Consider the following 21,271-nt stretch of genomic DNA (forward strand, 5'->3'; position numbering starts at 1 on the left):
TGTGGTCTAAATATACGATCATCTGTTTTTTAGTAGATAAACTGTCCTGTTTCTGTTGCACATATTAAGGAGTCATTTGGTCCAATGTAAGCTGAAAAGTGGATGAGATCTGTTTTGACAACAACAGTTCCTAGGAAATTATAATTTCTATTGTTCTTGTGAATCCAAATATGGGAACTTACACTTGCATATTTAGTCAAAGTTTTGAAAAAGTGACACCTATTGCCACATAAAAGGGCGCAACTTGAGCCAGTGGCATAGAGCAGTAGAAAATAAGAAGAGGGATAGGAGTAATAGCTCTCACCACTGCTACTGGACTTGTTCCAGTATGACACTAAACACAGCAGCATTGTGTTTTCTCTAAAGAACTTCCCAGACAAGAGGGAGAAGTTGTCTTCTTAATCCAGGAAATATATTTCTGTGTACAATAAAAAACTTGCAGACAATATGAGATATAAGACAAAATCACCATTTTTAAAGGCCATCTTTTAATAAGATATGAGCAAAGGAGAAATAGCTCTTTCAAACCTGTTGAAATAAATCACCGAGCTTCTCCTGTTTGCCAAGAACAGCTAAGTGATCAGGTTGCAGTGTTACACTGCCATTCAGTCAATCTGCTGTCTAAAGAACTAACAGGAGCAGCCTTCTTTCCACTTCCTTGTAGCTGGGTTGCTTCCCTTGCGCTGGCTCACACGTGTGACTTTGCAGTTCAGTGACTCAAATCAGCAGAAAACTAACCATACAAAAGTAGTCATTATTTCTTTTCTCATTTATTTCTCTGAAATGGTTCAACAGCAGTTTACCAGAAGGCCAGAAAAGAGATGGGTTGGGAACACAACTTGCAGAGCACTGGATCGGGTCTGCTGTGGCTGTTACTATGGCTTAGTGAATACACAGCTACTCACTAAGATGTGGTAATTCAAGCATGCTGCTCAACTCTAACTTGCTACCAAGGAAATGTATCCAGAAATGCAAACAAAAGACATCCAGAATACTGCAGCAGGATCAGTCTGGTTTCCTACACCAGACTCAGTGTGGGTATGGCAAGTGAAAATAAATTCCTAATTAGTGGAGGAAAACTGCTTTAATTTATGTGGTATCTTTAAATTATAGTTTCAAGTTTGTGCAATGCACTAGACATTACTGACAGTCTTTTGAAAAGATTACTACAGAGCATCCATCATCCCTTTTGCTATACCTCAATGATATTCTGATATATGCCAATATCTTGGAAGAACTGGGACATTGATGCTCTGTGATAATTGTAAGGATGTCCATATGAACTGGAAACCAAGTAACTGTGAATTTTCTCAAAACAGGGTGATCCAACTGGGCCCACAATCAGCAAGAAGAGAACTTCCTTTAATAAAAATGGAGGCACTACAGGATTAGTCAAGTCTACAGGCACTCACATAGGAGATTTGGGGATTTGGCTATTTTTACAGTATGTTGAGTTGTGCATTGGTCAATATTGCAAAACTATTGCATAGTTTGGGTGAGAAAAAGAAAACATTTCACATTTCAGTGTTCAGCTGAATGAAATGAATACTTTTAGGGCTGGAAAATATTCTCATACCTGATTCTTTCAGGACTGGCCTACCAATGTTGAAAATGTTTTGTGAAAAAGTTAAAAAAAAAATTAAATGTATTTTTGAATCTGTGGCATCAGAAGTGCACTAGTGTCTGGTAGCTTACTAATGCAGAAGACTTCCCTAGAAAAAGCACTATCAGAGTGCAACTCCTTCCAGGCCACTACATGTATAGTGCAGTCCAGTTTGAAGGAGGTGGCTTCAGGTGGAGCCAGAATTTTGTAATCAGGAGAGACAATGTTTACCTGAAGCGGTGTATTAGAAACAGAATTCTTGAGGTTCATGTTGGGAGTCAATCAGAAGAGCTACCAGCAATTTTCTCACTATACAAATACAAACAGGCAGATCTGAGCCAAAGTATGGAAATACAGGTAGGGATTATTTGCAAACATTGCTATAGGCAGGAATGTCTTAACGGTAAGCATTTAGGATAAGCTGTCTAGGCTCCCTCTAAAACAAGTGTCTAAGCAGAATATACTGTCTAAGTGAAATAAACTTGGGAAGTACCTATCACTGCAGTGGCCATCATGGGAGTCTGGACTACTACCTATCAGTGAACTATTAAGCTTCAGACATTTAAGTGGTATGTCTGCTACCTTCACCATTAGAGCTTTACTGTAAAGCAGCACCAAAATGATCAGGATCCGGTCCCGTTCCGTGTGGCATTACCATCACTGCAGCCAACAAGGGAAGATTTAACCATCTGATTTAGCATCTGTACAGACAAAACAGGATCTTAAAATTGAAAGCATCCAGCAACCTCCAGTACAGATATTGTTACTTCAGGACCTTATATGAACTTGTCATTGGAGGTAGTGCTTTGTCTTAGATACACTTTGGTTTTCAGATCCTACCACAGCTATACAATGTTGATTCATTTTCAGTCTGAGGACATAGACAAAAACATGTGGTGTTTTTACTTCAGCTGGGAAGCTGAGCTCCACCACAACCACTCTCTCACTCCCTCTGCTCAAAGCGAAAGGGGGAGAAAATACAATGAAAAGGGAACAAGTGTTGAGATAAGGGCAGGGAGATCACTCAACAATTATAATCACAGGCAAAACAGATTCAGCACAGGGAGATTAATGCAATTTATTACCTATTTCTAACAAGCTAGAGGAGTGAGAAACTGAAAGCAAATTAAAAACACCTGCCCCCCATCCTTCTTCCACCTCCTCCTCCTCAGTTGTGCAGGGGAACATGGATATGGGGGCTGTGGTCACTACTGCTGCTTGTCCTTCACGGTCACTTCCTGCTCCAGCATGGGGTCCGTACCATGGGATGCTGTCCTTCCTGAACTGATCCTGTGTGGGCTTCCCACAGACAGCAGCTCCCCCCAGACCCCCTGCTCCTGCGTGGGCTCCTCTCCACGGGCTGCAGCTCCGGCCCGGGGCCTGCTCCTGCGGGGGCTCTCCATGGGCCGCAGCCTCCTCCAGGCCACATCCACCTGCTCCACCGGGGGCTCCTCCACGGGCTGCAGCGTGGAGATCTGCTCCGTGTGGGACCCATGGGCTGCAGGGGGACAGCCTGCTCCACCAGGGGCCTCTCCACAGGCCGCAGGGGAACTGCTGCTGTGTGCCTGGAGCACCTCCTGCCCTCCTTCTGCACTGACCTGGGGGTCTGCAGGGCTGGTTCTCACTCTTCTCTCCCAGCTGCTGTTGCCCAGCAGTTTTTTGTTTGTTTTGTTTTGTTTTGTTTTGTTCTTTCTTTTTTTCCTTTTCTTAAATCTCACAGAGGCACAAACATCACTTACTGTCTCGGCTCTGGCCAGCAGCAGGTCCCTTTTGGAGCTGGCTGGAACTGGCCCTTATCTGACATGGGGCAGCTTCTGGACTCTTCTCATAGAGGCCACCCCTGCAGTCCCCCACCCCCACTACCAAACCCTTGCCACGTAAATCAACCCTTCCTACAGAAAATACTTTTCCACTGGATGAAAGTGAGGGGAGTAATGTTACAATGATCTCTCTGTTTAATGTGTTGTTTCTGGCTGCAATTGGAAGGGTATTAAAGGAAAAGCAGATGTCTGACTAGATTGGTGCTTCTGTTTCACAGCCAAAGCAAGTAACCAAATGCTTTAGAAGTGATGCCTTCCCGCCTCTGCGTTTGGAGTTGTGGCACTGAATGGAATAAGAATATATCTAGAAGGTATGCACTGTGGACAATTAAGTTTTAATATCAAAGGAGCCAAGCACCGTTTGGCCTCTTGAGGGCCCCTCAAAAAACTTGTGCTTCAATATAGCAGATACATCTCTTATACCATTTGTCAGTCTTCTGTAAATTGTTCTTTTAAAGTCTTGAAAGAAAAAACACATTCGGGTGGAAAATATTTTTTATTGATCAGCTTCTTCTTCCAGACCCTTGCTCCCCACCCATCTTCCTGATCCCACATGAGCAATTCCACATGGTTTCAGGATTTGTTATTAATCATCTTTTAATTGACTTTATTTCCTTGTTACACAACAGGAAGTAAGTATGCTTGACAGGAGTATTCATTGAAATAAAGCCCAAATGTTTGATAATCAGTACAGTGTGTAATATTATTCTCAACTGTTAAGTATAAATACTGATATAATGGGGAAAAAAAAATACTTCAGTTACTTCCACCAAACTGTTTCCTTCTAGGTAGGCTGGATTTTCACATGACAGTTTTAAATAGCTATCAAACCAAAGACATGTACCTCCTCAGAAAAATGGGAAAGTCATCTCCAATTCAAATACAAATGCAAACACAGAAAGCAGTTAGATATATTTAAGGACTACGGTCTGTCATGGTGAGGTCATTTGAATGGCATCAGAAAACAAAGGAAATTACAAAGAAAGACAATGTAACAAAGACGAGAAAACTTCCTCTATTCTTCATTTCCCAAAAACTTTTTGCTTATGGTTTAAAAAGGGAAGTTACAAATAAGAACATCAGAAATTCTTGTTCCATAGGTACATGAGGTACTGTGAAAGTATTTACTTGTAGTATATTATATCAAAAACATCAATTCCAAAGGCAAATGTGAACCTGATTCTCTAACTACATGATCTAAGGGTTCTCTAACTACATGATCTAAGACACAGTTTGTTTTGAAATACTGGGAAATGAAGAATCATAATCCAGCTTCTTTTGGACATATTAAAATAGGCCTAACTTGCTAAATTCTTCACCCATTGGAATAATCCCACAGTAATTTGGAGAATTTAAGGTGAGAGATACCAGTTTGCAAGTTACACCAAAATACAACTTGATGTTGCAGAGCCACTAAGGATATTGAAAGTGTGTTGTTAACTTCAATGCAAGGAATGCATACTCTTCGTTCTGGGGGAGAAACAGAAGAGGTGAGATTTTTTTTTCTTTTCTCAGAACCGTGAGAGATTTCATTGCATTCTTATACAGTTGCAGTTAATAGTAAACTGAACCATTTACCTGTACCTTGAGATATAGGTAAATATGACTTGACTGTCACACTCAAGTCATTTTGAACAAATGAACAAAAATGAGATGGTTCGTTCTGAATGATATCTTCTGGCAAGGCAAAAGGCAAAGACTGCCTCAAATCAAAGATGGTAACATCTTTTCAACCACATGATTTGCATAACTTCTGCAGGACTGCATCTTTTTCTCATCTTCAAACAAGGGTTTTTCAGAGCATCTCCACTCTTTATGGAGCTCTAGGTTGCTCTTACTGTTGCCTCCCAAAGGACCTTCTTAAAGAAAAAGTTTTTGAAAATCTCAGGGTCCTGCCAAAATCATACATCCATTGACTGCATTAATTACCGATTTTTATTTTTTTTTACAGCGTAAGAAAAAAATGCCCTTGTTTTGCAAAGGGCTATGAGAATGAAAAGACACAGTGGAACAGCTGAGCAGATGTATACAATGAGTGAGAGCACAGAGGGGACCGTGATCTCCCTGCAAATGCCAGGGAAAAAGTAGGAAACAGGTGCTAATAATATGAAAGTCATGCTCAGCAAATCTGAGATTGTTCCAGGGTTCTTGAAGGTTGTATCATTGCTTTATAAACTTCTTACTTCCACCGGTTATTTATCTCCTTTTGTCCTCAGTCTTTGGCAGCAAGGTTGTTACTTCTGATGCCAGGTTATATACAGAGAGAGCAAGAGCAAGGGTACAAGAAGAGGGGACAGACAGGAACCTGATATTCCTGACAGTAAGTATAAAATTAACTTTGACATTGTTTCTGTTTTTTAGCAAGAATGTTTTCAGGATTAACAACTCTGTCAACTACTAAGAGTTTTTAAACAATGCATTAAAGAGAATGGCTGAATACCTATGTGTCATGGCCTTTGCGGGGCTTCCATTACCGTATGTCTGTCCACGAAAACCTAAAGAAACAAGTTCAAATGTAAGTTGCCATTGTGTTTTCCATATGGTTCGTATATTTATTTTCACATTAATTGATTCAGGTTATTTTTTTAAATTAGAATATACATGTTTCTTCTTAAATAGTTGAACTAATGTCTCAGAATATTTGGCTACATTAAACAGAAGCCAGAAAAGTGGGCAGAAGAAAAAAACACTGAAAAGGAAAGCAAAGCTTTGCCTTTTGTTTTTGGTTTTGAATAACAAAATGCATGTTAATAATATCACTGCTCTTTCAGGCACACTGACACTGCATGGTACCTTTAATATAATGTAGCAATGCTGTCGATTTCTATTTCACAAAAAATGTATATAGTAAATATTTTCACTATGTCATTATAAGATTATTTCTCATTTACTTTGACATTTTGTATAATCCAAATCGTCACAAATTATGGACAGATCCCATGTTTAATATTCCCTTTGCCCTGTGGATTCTTAGCCCTTATGTGGTGCCCTTATGTGGTTTCTCTTAGCATCTTACATTCAAAGATAAATAGCATCCCAGTGTAAGAATTATACCTTAGATGAAATAGTCTTTAAGAAACTTTCATCATCTTTTGATTTTGCAAAGCTAATGCTTGAGAATTATTTTTTATAGAAAATAAACATTTGAGAATTCAAAACTCTTAGTAGTAATGCTGATGCATTCAAAATCTTACACATGACAAAACAAGCAGTTTTGACTCCCAATGAGCTATTAAGAGCACAAGAATTATATAAATGAGTTGAACCCACCCAGTTTAGTGTCCCATCACTGACACTGGCTTGCTCCACCTGTCTCAGAGGGAAGTTTCAATAACCCCCTCCTGATCAGATAGCAGAGGTGGAATCATCCACCTGCTAATGTGGATGGCATTATCCCAAAAATATGAATTTTGGCAGAAGCCATGAAGCATGCTGTATGTATCCTTCATACAACAGAGTGATCACATATTACAGTTCTGATGGTCTTGATATGCACAGTTCATCTTTTTTTTTCACTGTATCTCTTTTCACAGTACCTCCACAAATTCTTGATCAGAACAGAAACTAGGATGACAAATTCCACATTTTAATCAAATAACATCCAAAAAGTTCTTTACTCAGTTTTCAGTGTTCCACCATTTTCATTTAATACACAGACCTGTTCTCTCCTACTATAAGGCAGAGGGGAATTCCCAGACTGCCATCTCTGGAGCCTTCTGTTATTTTAGATGCTTTTGTCATACCCTTCGCATTTGTTAAAAGGAAACTATGAATAAGGAAAATGCATCCAGATTACATGAATCACAACACTCAGTATTTAATTGATTCACCTTGAGTGGGCTTGTTATGAGTTTGTGAGTACAGAAGAAAACTGAACTAGCAGTATGCCAGTGCTTGCAGAGATCTACAGTTAGACTACAAATTCAAGCCCCCTTCTTTTATCAGAAAATATGTCATAGAAATTGCTGTGTTTACAATGAACTGGGAGAGACAGTGTTTGCTTGGGTGGGTTTGGGGAGGTTTTTTTGGCAATGAGAAGGCTCAATCTGAGCCTTCTCTCAGCTTGACTCTTTTTAGACTTTTTAATTCTAATCAATCTAATCTTGTGCTCTTCACTATAAACCCCAGAGGCTTTTACTCCAAATTCACTAGCTTTTATACTGCCATGCTGTCAGGATTTGGAGATTCAGAATCCTCTGGCACCGTCAGCATATCTGAGTGCACCTCAAATCATAGTAATATCCTCACAGTGCTTCAGTGGAGGGAACTTCCACCATCCCATTTGCAGGGGTGGAGGATTAACAGTAGGGCTATGCTGCAATCACTACAGTGACAGAACTGTGTGCCTACTTGCCAAGGATTGTTTTTAACCAGTTACCTCATGTACTGACAGCAAGGTAAAATAGGTGTGGTATGCAGAACTTGGCACAGGCTGAAAAATTCAATCAAGAAGCAGAGAAAACAGACAGCCACACAAGTTGCCCATGCGGTAGCTAATTAAAAACTACTTTAGGTATGAGTACATTGCCTATAAAGGAAGCTGAGCATATCTAGTTCACATGTAGACATCTACATAGAGTCAGAGGAATCCCATCTCAGTTTCCCAATGAAAGTGTGCTTCACCTGAGATGCTCTCTTCCGTACAATCAAGACCTAATTTTTCTTTTGTTATCATTAATACTTACCACAGTGGATATCACAGATCTGCAGTGGAACTGAATAATCTACATCTGTCCTCCAGCCCTTGTAAAAGAAAGAATTGAGTCTTATTCCACTTTCAGCAGTACTGTTACTAAATACTTCTGTTGACATAAATAATAAAGCATTGCTTTGTTAGTCTACTCAACAGATTGCACTTTTAATCTGTTTTTAAATAAATGCATATGGAGACTGTGGTCTAGTGAGACGCAATCACTTTTAGGTTTCCAGAGGATAAAGCTAATCAGATTTTTTTTTGTGGAGAATTATATTCTAACAATGTATTATTTACACAATAAACAATTTATACTGAAAGTATCAATTTCATCACCGAATCTGACTTTTCACCAGGGAAAGAAAAATAACTCTCCTTGCCAAGAAGGCTTTTTCCAATCTCACTTTCATCTTGTCCCTTTCTTCCTAACAGCAAAAAGTGAAACTGGCAAGGGCCTTCCAGGGCAGCTGCTGGAGCCTCATAGCTCTGGCTGCCAGTCGCTCTTGTCTGGTGTCTGTCGAGAACATTAACTCCAGAGAGGAGTAAAACTATCAGCTTCATGCTCATTTTCTATTAACGTTTTCTTAAAGAAGTTCAGCTGCAGTAGTGTGCATAAATGTCAGAAATTTGCTCTGCTTTGCTTTCGGAAGTGCTAATTCTAGCATACTTGTACTTACTGTACTGTTAGCTAACTGCCTAACCTTTTCAGCTAATGTCAATTTTTGAAAGATTTATCTATGATTTACTTGGATTTTTAGCTAACTATTACAAAGGAACCTATAAAGACCAGATTAGCAATTTCCTGTTGATATTCCTTTATCTGACACAAAGTGGAAAGATTGTGGAGAGCACCTTCTCTGTTAATTAATATCATCTCAACAAGAGGTGGTGGCAGCACATCAAGCCATAAATAATGCTCTTTGCCAACTCCAGTTGCACAGTAATCAGATCTGGCTCGGAGGAGGAAGCTGTGGGAGTGCCTGCCGGTTTTTTGTTTGTTTGCTTGCTTGCTTGTTGTTTTTTTTGTTTGTTTGTGGTTTTTTTTTTTTTGGGGGGGGGGATTAATGATGACTTGTTTATTTTGTACATAGTACTGGGCAAAATCAACACTCATACCTGAATGCAAATTGTCGACCCACACATTTCCTGTGACATAGTGATTGATACAGAATCACCCTAATGAGAAATAAATAAATAAGTTATTTTTCACACCTTGGGACAAAGAAAATGTACTGTCTTTCCACCTCTCTGGTTCCTTTGCCAATAATGGTACATGTTCTACTATGCTGGAAAATTAATAAAGTATACATTCATTATGGAAGGTTACTGATTTTCAGAAATACCTCTAGCTCTCTATAACCATCAGCAGTTGGTGTCATTTTGCCAAGCACAATTTGGACAGCACAGGAAGAGAGCTGATGTTCCTGCATTTTGTGAAGTATATAACATTAAAACAGAGGACAGCCTCCCTGCCAAGCCTGCTGACACCAGGCTAGCCACTGAACATCTTCACTTCTATCCCCTGGTGTATGTGAGTTGAAGGAATGACCCTTTCTTTGCAGTTCTTGTGGGTTTCCCATCATATTGTATGCCAAGAACAAGTTCAGCCTTAGGGTAAAATTGTCCTAAATGACTGTTCTGACACTTAACATTTGATTGTTTATGGTTTGTCCTTAAGACAGTGTTAGTTTGTCCACTAATAGCTTTGCATCCTACACTGTTTTCTTTAGTGTGGCAAACTCCTAAAATAATTTAGGGTAAATTAGGTGAATGTGTTCTTACTCAACAACAACTGAACAGGGATTACTAGAAGGAACATCGGTTTCTGGGAACACAGAGCTAAATCATGATGAAAATTTTGTGTATATTGCTCACAGTGGTGAGACAGGAACTGTATGTAATTTACGTTGGTTCCCATAGTGTCAGAGTAGCTGAGGAAATCACAGCTTTGTACCAGAGGGGAGGAAAAAGCATTTCTAAATGCAGCATTGCCCTTCATGAAAGACACAGTGTAACACCTGGCTCTGACTTATCAGTGCTCTACCATTACCTTTCTTACTTTGCAATTCACACAGGGAACCTTTAAAACTGAAAGTCTAAATTCCACAGATTTTATTTGAAATAAGCCATCCGAAAGGAAGTGCCACTGGTAGGTGTTCACTGAACATAGTGTTTGACAACTCTGGTACTGTACAGATCTCCGTCTCTGCCAGTAATATAGCACTTCCCCAGATATTTTGCCCTATTAGAAGAGACTCTTGATAGCTCCACCTGTGTTCTCAACTCTCAAATCTCTTGGCAGAGCAGTTACCACTTCAGCACATCCTCAGTTTGTGCAACAAAACTCAGAGTTGGAAATCTCTGCTTTTAACAGCTGGTCTGTTATACTCGGAACCAGAGATGTAATAAAAACCTAAACTGATTCATTAGAAAATAAATTCAGTGTCCACCCCTTTGAGTTTAGGAAGTCCTAATTCATAGTTGCCTGCTTATCAACTACCCTTTGGTATGTGCACCGTGCACACTGAAAGGATCAGAGGTACTTCAAAAATCAGTTGCAGCTTGTACCTGCAGATAATGACAAAGTACAGCTAGAATATATCCTAAAGAGGACAGGTGTAGGAGCTACAGCATGCTTGTGTCTTCTACAGCACAGCCCCATGAAGAGAAGTCAATGGACACAACCATGAATAACAGTAGAAATCATAAGATCCAGATTTCTCAACTTTCTCAAAATCTGGCATGTGACATCTCATACACTTGGTAAGTGGGGCAATGGCAGGAGCACACCTTTGGGGGTGGACATAAGACTACTGAGAAGCTGGCAGTTGAAACAGCGGGGTGTCTACTAGCTCCTACAAACTATTTTGTTAATATTCTCCTAATAGAAAAATAATGCTATGAGCACTCTTGCTTTTTGACCCCGCTTTCCAGATGTACCTCCCAACAGATCACAGGTCAGGCCAACAAGGTAACTGGTACACAGGCCTGAAGGGCAAGGGCCAGCCACAGTGCTGCACTGAAAACTTATGGGATACATGCTTATTTGCAGGAGAGGAATGAGGCTCCCATTTCATGACAAACTGCTGCCTGAAATAGCAGTCTCACCCTCCAACAATCTTCTCCCTCTCTCCCTTCCTTTTGCTGGAAGAAGCAGTTGTGTACTCACACAGTCAGATGGCTCATAAAGTTAATTTGGCTGAAAACTCACCTTTTTCTGTGTTGAGATTTTTTTGGCAGCCATGAGGTTTAGAGTGGCTCAAGATCATTGTGGAAGTATGCCTCAAGTCTTCAATTTCATGATGTGAGATTTGAGAGGTCAGCTGTATCAGTGACCCATATATGAAAAGCTAATAGTTCATATATCCATAACACAAATAGTACACCACCAAAACGGTGTTAAAAGAATAAGAAGGTTCCACTCAATAGTCACTTTCTTTGATGTGACTTATTTGACTTCAGCATCCTTATTTATATTTTGCACAAAGTGAGGTCAGAATTAGAACTACATGCTTTAAATGTTCTGGTAATTGTTCCAATAAGTACATGCATGTGTTTATCAATGTTTTCAAGCTGCCGAGCAATAAATGGAGTAATAAACAAATGCAGTTAGATTTCATAAAAAGTATCACAGTCTTGAAGAAATAATATATACAAACCGCAGAGACTGAATGGTACATCCCAAGAGAGTCACATGAGGCCAGCTGCGTCTTGTTACACACAAGCACTGAGAAGTGTGCCTTGGTTTGGGACGTGAAGAAAACTTGTATCTGATCTGCAACTGCAGCAGTTCTCATTTTCCAAGCTGATATTAGGGGGAAAATACTTATTTTTAGATGTACAAGGACCATATTTTGTATTTCAAAATGGTGTATTTAAAACAAAACCTTTTTAATTAGTTGATAACTAATGAGAAAGTAACTATTCTCATTACTTTTCTCATTACTTTTTCATTATTATTCTCTCATTACTTCTTCATACTGATAAACACTTAACCTACTGGGAAGTTTATACATAAAAACAACAAGCTGTCAAATCTCTTTGCTATAATTTGTAAGCTACAATGATGTGAATACATTTCTAAAGTGAAAAGTTACTTACTGGAGAAGGCAAGTGAGTGATTTTTATTTTTTTTTTTTTTAATTTAATGATATGCAGTAAAAAAATGTGTTTACCTGGAAATTCTCCATGAGCGAATGGACATTTAACCCAAGAGCCTTGCTTGGTCGTAAACTGAAACCAGAGAAATCTGTTAGGAAAACTGATTTTTAAATTTCAGTCTGTGGCTACAGATTCAAGTAGAGATAATCAATGCATTCCAGAAAGGCGCAGAAAAAGAATTCACAGCTTTCCTGCTTTATAGTATCTTCCAACACTTGATTTAAATTAGGTCCACAATTCTTCAGATATTTACACACACACTAAATTTTACAGAAACATTGACTTATATGTAGCCTAAAAGAAAATAATAATATGCCTATATTAATCTTACATAGCATTTTTTCTCACCAGGAATAATAAACAGTACTCCAGCAAATGTAGTGTATTGATCATTTTTATTATTGAATATTCAGTACGGGAAATATTCCACATTAAGTTTAATGCATGCTTCAGAGTTTGCATCTACAACCTTTTCTTAAGCGGTGAACATGGAGGGCACAATCTGACCCGTGTCCTATCATTGCTGCTGCACTTCCAAAGAACCTCCTTGTACTGGGTCTGCTGGGATGGAGTTAACTTTCCCTGCAGCAGCCCAAACAGTGCTGTGCTCTGCACCTGTAGCTAGAACAGCCCTGGTATCACTCCAGTGTCTATTGCTGAGCAGTGCTGGCAACATCAGGACTCCCTCCAAACGCCTCAGAGCCAGCAGGCTGGGGGTGGGCAAGAGGTGGGGAGGGGACATCACCAGGGCAGCTGACCTAAACTGACCAAAGGGATATTCCACACCATATGGTGTCACGCTCAGCAGTAAAAGGTGGGAAGGGGAGGTTCTCGTTATGAAGAAGTCTGTCCTCCCAAACAACCACTCCATGTATCAAGGCCCTGCTTCCCAGGATGTGGCCAAACATCGCTCGCTGATGGGAAATAGAGATATTTTTTTTCTGTGTGCTTCTGTGCAGCCTTGTCTTGTTTTCTTCCTCTTCCTTTTCCCTTTAATTAAATTATCTTAACCTCAAACCATAAGCTTTTTTTTCTCTTGCCAGCATACTTTTTTTCTCCCCATCTGGTTCTGAGGAGGGGGAATAAGAGAGTGGTTGTGGTAGAGTTCAGCTGCCCAGCTGGGTAAAACCACCACACTCTTATTAATTTAATCTTTCACATTTCTTTCATTCTTACTTCCTATTCATCAGAGCTATGAAACAAAACATTAATCCTAAAGAATATCAGCAATTCATTTTTTACAGCTGACAGACAGAGGACAGGAAAGATGTCTTGTACAAATAAATCACTTTACCTTCATGCAAAGTCTCGGGTGAGTGTCCACACGAGAATATTTAACCTGCTTGAAAAGACAGCACTTGTCATTAGCTAGTTTCATTGGCTAGTTTCAGAAAATTAATTACCCCAAATTTTCTTGGTTTTATTACTGAGAAAGGAACTGGTTTATTTGCTTTATAAACATCTTAGTAAGTTACTCACATAAAATACTAAGAAACTGCTACTTTGGGTTACTGAATAATTATCTTCTTTTTATCTGTAATGTAGCATTTTTATAATCAGCCTGACCCTTTAGAGTTTAATTAATTGATTTTGTGGTGACTCATGTACAAAATTCTGGTTACACAGTTGTCTCCTTCCAGTCCCTTTTTTACCACTCATCAACAGCACTGCAGAACATTTAAACACATACTCAAAATTGTTGTTGAATGAAGACTTCCACCTTAAGTTTAGAAAATTCTCAATTTTCAGTATCCCTATTCAAGAAAAAAATTAAAAATAGACCAAACTTTAATAACCTAAAAAAATGTTGCATTCTTGATTAACAATTGTTTACCTCCCCAAAGGCTTCACCATAAAAAGCCTTGTCTCTTATAAAACATTAGTACCTATGTAAGTGATGTTACTATAACAAACACCATTGCTCAAGCGACTGAGCACAATGGATCCAACACACAAAACATAGTATCATGACCAAAGTAACACCTCTTTCATGTAACTTTTTTGAGGACAACACAAGGGATGTCCTTAGGCTTATCTACAGTAGGTTCACAGAAGATATTTCCATGAGAGTCCATTCAGAACTGGAGACAGAATTGCCATTGATAAAGCCCCACCCTCATTAGAGAGAAGAGTCACATAGCATTTGGGCCTAAGTGCATAGTTGCAGAGTGTGTGGCATTGTGTGGATTTACTGGGGAAGCTGGCACTATTTGAGGAATCTCTGCAATTGTCTCCAGCGCAGTACACAAATGTTCTTCAAGGTTTACAGTATAAGAAATGGACTAAATGTAATGTGTGATTCTGTAATACCAAACTTTTTGCAATGGAATAGAAAAATTCATCCCCTCCAATAATATTAGTTCAGCCATTAAAAGCAATAAGTACAGGAAAACACTCATTGTCTGTAATAAACCAACCTTGGACTGTGTTCTGAGTAATAGATATGACCATTACCAGCCAAACCTCATTATAGGCTTATTTTTCCTTTTTTTTTTTTTTTTTTCTCCTGCAATCAATGAGCTGTGCTTGTTGTCAGCAGATGATGAATCCCATAGGGACCACTCACATGTGTAAAATTAAATATATTTGTTTTTGCAAGATCAAAGCTTTGTTGAAACACATAATATGGTGAATCTGAACAATCACTGAACACTCGGCCAAGAGTTCCTAATCAAAAAAGCATTGAAAAGTTTTGAGTCAACTCCCCCAGATCATTTCATCAGAATAAGACTCATAAAGTTTCGAAAATTAAGAATTTGATTGGTTTGCTTTTTGAATTGTTGCCTAAAGTTTACTAGCTCCTCTCAGCAATCAAGAAAGCCTGAAACTTACTTTTCAGGATGAAAGCTGGAATTCTATCCAACTTCATAAATCCAATACATTCAGTATCGTGAGATTTATGGTTGAAGTATATAGAAGTTCAAGATAATTGCATTTAAAGTTCTTTTCAACTTTAGAATATAAATGCTGGAAGAACTGAGCAATGCCCACAATTTCAAGACATTGAACCCAGGCTGAGGCAGGCACTTCAAAGAGATCTTAATAGAGTATAAAACTACCATGACCTATCAAGGTACCATTAGCTCTCCAGTAAGATCTAAGGAGATTTAGATTCATCTCACTTATATTTTAGATGTCTAAATGTTAAATATCCAATCCAATCACAATAGACCCTTGTCATAGTCAGTGAAGAGAAATGGGTACCTTCAGAGATGCATCCCTCTGAACTTTTTTATATACCCATCATCAGATGAGACGAGTTGTCCTTTGAATATGTCTGCTTCACTTGCTTACTTTAAAGGGAATCTGAGATGAATAGTTCAGACTTGAACACCTATCTTTTAGACAGCAAAGTCAGGGAAGATGAATCATGTCTTTACTATAAATGAAAAGCAGACCCTATTGACCCCAAAGAATTTAGTAAACATTACTAGCTTTACAGTCATCTCCACATTTTATTTGTAAGTAGTGAGTCAGCCATTATTGAGTTTTCTGAATAAATTATGTGGTTAGAGTACAAGAACAGACTGTGGCTATGAATAGTTTCAAGTATCAAAGAAGAAGAGAGGAATTTGCAACTGCTCTTACTCCAAAGTCTAGCTGTTCATATTATGCATTGATTTGGTCATGGCCTTCACTCTCAGTGGTTGAATATATCTGCATAGCTCTTACCTTCTCAGGAAAATGTTTGGAAGAGTTTTGTATATCTTCACAGTGGTCATTAGACTTCGTTAATCTGCATAGGTTAACCATGACAAGCACAGGACAGGCTGGTTCCCAAGCTAGGGTTTGTGTTGCTGGATTATAAACAATATTATCCCATAGCACCTTTGTATCTGTGAGAAAAAGTAGAAACATTATTCAAAATGTCTAAAAATGAATAAAAACCTTTCCTAAAATTAGTACCTATGTATGTGCTTAAAACTAAACCCATTGCTATTCTGTTCCCTTGTCATTTACACCAATCAGCAGTGTTTCATGCTGTGACGGTGTAAAACAGTAATTCATCCCACCAAAGTGTTCGCATTTACTGTACAGATAATCTCATCAACCTGAGAGCTTAGCCTGACCAGTCTCCTACTATGATGACAGATAGGCATCACCAGGGAATGATGCTTTAGATCTTAAGTAGGTCACATAACCTCCTGGAATTGCATTCCTTGACTATCAATCATAGAAGGAGTATAATGCGAGTACATTTCTAGCCAAGGACCTTCAGTATATGGTAGATTCAAATGAATTCATACGCTAATGATTGGAGGTTCTGGAACTGGAGGCTCAGGCTCCATGAGCATTCTGAAGAACTTACATGCACATAACACAATGAATATGTAAGCTATAGACAGAGCATGAGTGTTCCTGTAAGTGCTCTCTATTGCATAGTGTCCTTTCCCTTTTTATTTAGTCAAACTGCACTCCATTGCTGCAAAGGGATGGTAGTGTCACAGTCACTACATTCTGCCACAACAAAATAAAACAAAAGTGAAGCCTGGGTTAACTAAAGAGGAAATTGCTTCCATTCTAACACAAATGTATTGGTCCTGCAAGAACGTGAAAGCATTGCAGTGGATCTCTATGCAGTTTAATGGAGTTTGGAGGTAGTGCTGGAGGTTGATGTTTGTAATTGCTCTCATAGGTTGTTTTTTGTTTTTTTTTAATCAAATACTAAAATCCCTTACTGGACTTCTCAGCATCATCTGGAACAAAAATATAATTGTACTTATGCTGGACTAAACAAAATAAAACTATTTTTCAGGATGTTCTTTGTTTATCTCTTTGGTAGAACTTCTGGTAAAGACCTATACAGTATGAGAATTTCATTTTCAGCTGTCATCTCAGACCAAAATCTGACTTTGTTGGAACAATTTATGCAAATAATTTCCCATTATGTATAGGAAGTTCCATATGCAGTTAACTGTCATCTTTCTCAATTCCCATTAGCTTCCCTTTCTCAATTCCCAGTAATCTTCCATTTATTACTGGTTTCCTGTTTGATAACAAAATGTGTTTAAAAACCTGTTTTCACCTTCATTCATTTCTTGTTCTTGCTGTTAATGAGCTAACTTGAGATATCTATTGTAATAAATAAGTAGGCACGCTGATTTTATTGCCTGGTTATCTACTCTCCTATGTGTTATAACTGACACCAGAGAAGAAATTTTTAAAAATACTCCTCCTTCTGTATCAGCACAAGAGCAAGACATTTTGAGATTTTTTTTTGACAGGGAAAAAAAAAAGAGCGTGTTATTTTTCATCTCTCCTGTCTCTCCTTTAAGCTAGGTGTCAGAAACCTTCTTCAAATCTTTCTTCAAAGCCCTCTCCTCACGTCAGCATTCCTTCTGACCAGTTTGCATGTGACTTCAGAAAATGTGGGAAATGACTAGAAAGTTACTTAGTGTTTATATTGGCATGAATTTTGTGAACAATTTGTTCTGAAAGTAAGTTATTTCTTCTACCCACAATATAACAAACCAATGTGATGATTTCCTTGCGGTGTTGCAATGCCTGGTTTTCACCTTAGATGAATTTCAAATTGTGACATATTACTAGAACTGCTGAAAAACACTGAGATAAAGAGTAATCACAAAATACTTGCCATTTTCAAAGGGACAAAGTTGTATCCTCCTTGCATCCGGAACTGCCAACCAACCCTATAACCCAAAAAGTTGCCATTAACTAGAAATTTTCAGGAACACCAGTTTTTAACATTTCAGAAAGAATGTGACAGAACAAACATCCCACCAAAGACACATACGCTATGTTTATTAGTTTGGGGAAGCATTTTTTTAAAGTATATTTTGCACTAGATATCTATTTTATTGTTCATCATCATGGGGATTGGAGCTGATAAACTAAGGTGATTTCTTCTACCCCTATATTCCTACTATTTCTAAGTCATATATTTTAGCCCAATTTCATTTAGAAAGTCTCACAGTTTGATTTTCATTGTTTCTTACAGTGTCATTATATTCTAGGGGTAACCAAAAACATTAGAGAATCATAATACAAGATCTCGTGGCTTTTGTTATGGTTAAGAATGTATCCTTAAAATCTGAGGACTAATACTAAACCCAGTCCTGCAAGTATCTATGCATGTCTGTTACTATAACCTAATTATTTAGATTCATGTGCAAATATTTTTATTACTCACAGTCCCCATCTGTTTTTTCAGCAATCATGTTGTGGGATTTTCTATATATATGGTAGGAGAAATAGTATCTTTCTAGTGATCTCCTACTTTTCAGAGTGAAATAAAAAAAAAAAAAAAACACTAGGTTTGGAAGAGACCTCCTGGTTCAACTTGCATATTTCCCATATTAAGGTATATGATATTAGGTGCCTAAAATGTATACATCTGAATGTGAATTAAATGCCCAAATTCTTATTACAGTGGCCATATGAAGATGTAGACAATGCAGCCAGTGGAGTCTACAGTGCTATCCAGCTCACCTCAAAATAGGCAAATACACTTGGTTCACTGAGTAACTTTATAGGCTCCACTGATTGCATTAGCCAGATTAGCATTGACTAAAGAGTTTGGACATCTAATACAAATGTAGATATCTACATCTGGACATCTACATTTATTGTCTTAATCCAGAAACTAAAACTTACCCCAAAATTCACAGAGAAACTAGGTCACATAGTATTTTTGTATCTTATCAAGGTCATTTTAAATTGGTTTGGTGACTTTTCATTTATTTTTCTGAAAGATAATCTAGAACCTTGCTTATCAGATTATCAGAAAAAAATCTGCATATATCCTGAATATATTAAAGGAATGAAGGTTATCATCCTTCATTCTTGTGGCAAGAATCCCTTCATCTTGAAAAAATCTGTTCTTATAAGTGACCATTCTGATGAATGTTTAGTCAACAAATATATTTTCTCTTTTCCTGTGTTTTACCATGGTAATGAAAACATGTTCATAGAATAATAGAATGGCATGGGCTGGAAGGAACCTACCTTAAAGATCATCCAGTTCTAACAACCCTCCTGCCATGGGCCGGGATGCCACCCACCAGATCATGTTGCCCAGGGCCCCATCCACCCTGGCCTTGAACTCTTCCAGGGTTGCTGCATCCACAACCTCTCTGGGAAACCTGTTCCAGTGCCTCCCCACCCTCTGAGTGAAGAATTTCCTCCTAACTTCTAATCTAAATCTCTCTTTTAGTTTAAACCCATTCCTCCTTGTCCTGTCATTATCTGCCTGTGTAAAAAATCATTCTTCATCTATTTTATATGCCCCCTTTAAATACTGAAAAGTTGCAAGGAGGTCTCCCTGAAACCTTCTCTTCTCCTTACACAGCACCTTACACATGTTCTTTGATGTTACACGTGTTTGTTCTGCTTTTTCAGACTTTCAATTCCCCAACCAGTCTAGATTTTTATATACGTCTTCCATTTTTGCTAATCATTCTTGAACACAGATGCAAGAATTGCCTACATTATTCCATGGAAAGCCTTACCTTTACTTTTGTGTCATCTTAGAATAATCTAGCCCAGTAGACCTTTATTCAAATTTACATCTGTAAGCATGTTCATTTAAATCATCGTATGATGAACTATTACACCTAGATGTTTTTCCTCCACAGTTAGTTCTAAATTAGGACTCGCAATTCACAAGAATTGTTTTATCAGAGCAAGTACATGAACTTGCACTTCATACCATTATACTTCATCCTCCTTTAGTTATTTCATATATGAAGATCTCTAGTCTCTTGATTCTCTTCAATTTTGATTACACCACTCAAATGCGTTTTCAGCAAATCTCATTAACACATTCCCACCTTCTGTGCCCATGTGATCACCCAAAACATTTATATAAGACCTAAGTGTGATCGTTAAATAACCTTTCTACTAGCACTGCCCTATTCAACAGAAGTAGTTGAATTAGCCCTCTAATGAGGTATTATCTACCATACAAATCTTGTTGTAAGCCCCAGCTTCCTCAGTTCATCTTTTAGTTTCTCATATGAAAATACATCAAATGCTCTGCTGAAATTCAGATAAAAATTGCTGTCTTTTCATCACTTATAAAAATCAGTCAAATTAGCCTTACACAATACTTTCCATAAGTTAATGTAAATTGTATTCATTTTTCCTTTTATCTCCATGTTTTAATTAGTGTTTTCTGAAAAATCTCTTCTGCATTTACATAACTATAAGGTCAGACGAGCCTTAGTCAAAAATATAGCTCTAGAGCCTTTTCCTACAGATTTTTCCTCCTTTTTTTAGCACAAATCCCAGATAAAATTTATTTAATTAGAAACACAAGTACATATAAAATCCAGACTGTTACCTCAATGCAAAGACAAGGAAGTAGCTGAGAATATTTCAGAGAAACCGATTTTAAAGTGTCCTTCCCTTTTATCTGAAATGAAAAAGATGGTCATGAATCCAGGACAGTAAATAACTTTCAATAAAGTTAAATAAATACATAGAAGGTTATTTCCTATATGTATGATCTCAATGAGCATTCCTACCTACAATTCTCACACCAGTTCAAGGAAGGAATGCTTCAAGCTTTAACTCACCACAGCAAATTGTCCCACATCTTCACAAGTAAACCATTTGTGACACAAACGAACATAATAATCTTGATCTCGAAGAAAGTTGGATACATTCACTGATATGATTTTCCTTGCCCTTTCTACATTATAATCTAACTTTCCAGCTGAAAAAGAAAAGTCAAAGATGGAATTACTACACCTGCTTCTTTATTACTTTATATATTTCTGACTTCATTATTGCTTTACAAAAGATACAGAATGAATCTTCTATCTTGATGGGGATGAAACTCAACATTTATAGATTCTTACCTAAGATATTTGAATTCATTCTTTTTGTATCCTGTTATTCCTAGAGGTCATTTTATTTTATAATATATAATAATTTTCAAGAGAAAAACTTTCAATATTACTAATTTTTAATTAACATTGTCAATACTGAGAAGCCAGGACATCTACTGATTGCACTTCAACTTCAGTACAT

The 21,271-nt window shown here is 37.9% G+C and overlaps 1 protein-coding gene across 2 annotated transcripts in view; it reads right to left on the minus strand.

Annotated features, from left to right (window-relative positions):
• Nucleotides 1–3,752: 3,752 nt before the first annotated feature.
• Nucleotides 3,753–21,271, minus strand: part of IL17REL (interleukin 17 receptor E like) — a 51,884-nt gene continuing 34,365 nt past the window's right edge. Inside the window, exons 7-17 of one of the 2 annotated variants that reach the window (XM_013188408.3) lie at nt 20,815–20,954; nt 20,580–20,651; nt 17,874–17,928; nt 15,950–16,113; nt 13,572–13,619; nt 12,292–12,349; nt 11,776–11,921; nt 9,233–9,292; nt 8,109–8,166; nt 5,864–5,918; nt 3,753–4,893 (exon numbers count right to left, since the gene is read on the minus strand). In XM_013188408.3, the coding sequence (XP_013043862.3) occupies nt 4,866–4,893; nt 5,864–5,918; nt 8,109–8,166; nt 9,233–9,292; nt 11,776–11,921; nt 12,292–12,349; nt 13,572–13,619; nt 15,950–16,113; nt 17,874–17,928; nt 20,580–20,651; nt 20,815–20,954 (884 nt within the window). In that variant the 3' untranslated portion in view covers nt 3,753–4,865. The remainder of the gene's footprint in view (nt 4,894–5,863; nt 5,919–8,108; nt 8,167–9,232; nt 9,293–11,775; nt 11,922–12,291; nt 12,350–13,571; nt 13,620–15,949; nt 16,114–17,873; nt 17,929–20,579; nt 20,652–20,814; nt 20,955–21,271) is intronic. The other variant, XM_013188409.3, reaches the window with a different exon arrangement.

This window comes from Anser cygnoides, chromosome 1 (assembly GCF_040182565.1).
Source record: "Anser cygnoides isolate HZ-2024a breed goose chromosome 1, Taihu_goose_T2T_genome, whole genome shotgun sequence".
NCBI classification, from domain to species: Eukaryota; Metazoa; Chordata; class Aves; order Anseriformes; family Anatidae; genus Anser; species Anser cygnoides.